Raw genomic sequence first — 1,171 nt, 5'->3', positions numbered from 1 at the left:
GCAGAGACCGACCTCGCGACCTGGCTAGTCTGAGAGGGCTTTCGCGCTGGCGGGGGAGGGCGGGGGATTCCTCCGTCGTGGGTCCCAGGCCCCCCGGATCTGCTTCACGAGCAGGATCGTGTTGAAGATCACCAGCCCGACCAGCAGGCCCACGATCAGCAGGCGCTCGCAGAAGGGCTCCTTGACCGTCCGCAGCGCAACCAGCACCATCCACGGGTGCACCCCAAACCGAATCCCAAAGTAGGTGAGCCAAAAGACCGCCTCGTTGAAGGCGCGTAGGGCCCTGCGGCCGGCCGTCTCTCCCGCGAGCCAGCTCGCGCAGTGGCGGCGCGCGACGAGGATGATCGTATTAACCTCAACCACGGTGACGTTGGCTGTGAAGATGGCGTTGGCCGGAATGCGCAGCGGGTGGGAGAGCAGCGCCATCACGAAGGAGTGGTGTGCGAGGACGAGGCTCGGCTGCGGCACTGCCGCGGGGTAGCACCAGATGTACACCGCGTCGGCCGCCATGTAGACGCTGAACAGGACGGTGTACAAGTACGGGTCCGTCGCGTCGGCAAAGACAGCACAGTTCAGCAGCATCAGAAGAGGGAGGGTGGCGAGGTTGAAGACGTCGTGGCGCACGAGTCGAACCGGGTCCACGGAAGGCAGCCCCTTCGCCTTGCGCGCCGCTGGCACCGCCTTGCCACGCCGCCACCCAAGCACCGCACCGGTGAACGACAGAGCAAGCGTGAGCACCGGGGCGGTGTTGCTGTAGAGAGAATGCATTCCCGGCGTCGCCACCGATTCCGCGCACAGCGCACAGAATACGCACGGTGGCCACGCCTGTATTCGCCGGCTTCCACTCTCGGCCCACCGCTCCGCGCTCCGCGGAGCCGCACAAGTCGTTTGAGGGGATCGCTACTTTACGTGGATTCGCCAAGTTTCGCCGAAAATTTCAGCTGTGAAGGACTGGGTGGGGGACCTTGGGTCGGAGGTGCCTTGAGCACTTGAGCAGTGCGGATAGGATCGATTCCGTATGGTACGGGACCCCTCGATCGTCTCGCCCTCCCTCGCTGAGAGTGGAGTGTGTTCATTGGGGGGGTCACATAAATAACAAACAGGTGCACGCTGCTGAAGTAGTGTCCTCCCCCCCTCTCATCGTCTCGCCCGCTGCGGCTGCGCTGCCCGG

At 64.5% G+C, this 1,171-nt stretch overlaps 1 protein-coding gene across 1 annotated transcript; it reads right to left on the bottom strand.

Moving 5' to 3' along the window:
• Positions 1–24: 24 nt before the first annotated feature.
• Positions 25–768, bottom strand: EMIHUDRAFT_259650 (hypothetical protein; the record flags this gene model as incomplete). Its single annotated transcript, XM_005756679.1, has 1 exon — positions 25–768. The coding sequence occupies one exon, from the start codon at positions 766–768 to the stop codon at positions 25–27; it is 744 nt and encodes a 247-aa protein (XP_005756736.1).
• Positions 769–1,171: the final 403 nt, after the last annotated feature.

Source organism: Emiliania huxleyi (genome assembly GCF_000372725.1).
Source record: "Emiliania huxleyi CCMP1516 unplaced genomic scaffold EMIHUscaffold_9549, whole genome shotgun sequence".
In the NCBI taxonomy this organism is placed as follows: domain Eukaryota; phylum Haptophyta; order Isochrysidales; family Noelaerhabdaceae; genus Emiliania; species Emiliania huxleyi.
This window is presented reverse-complemented; position numbering and strand designations above follow the sequence as displayed.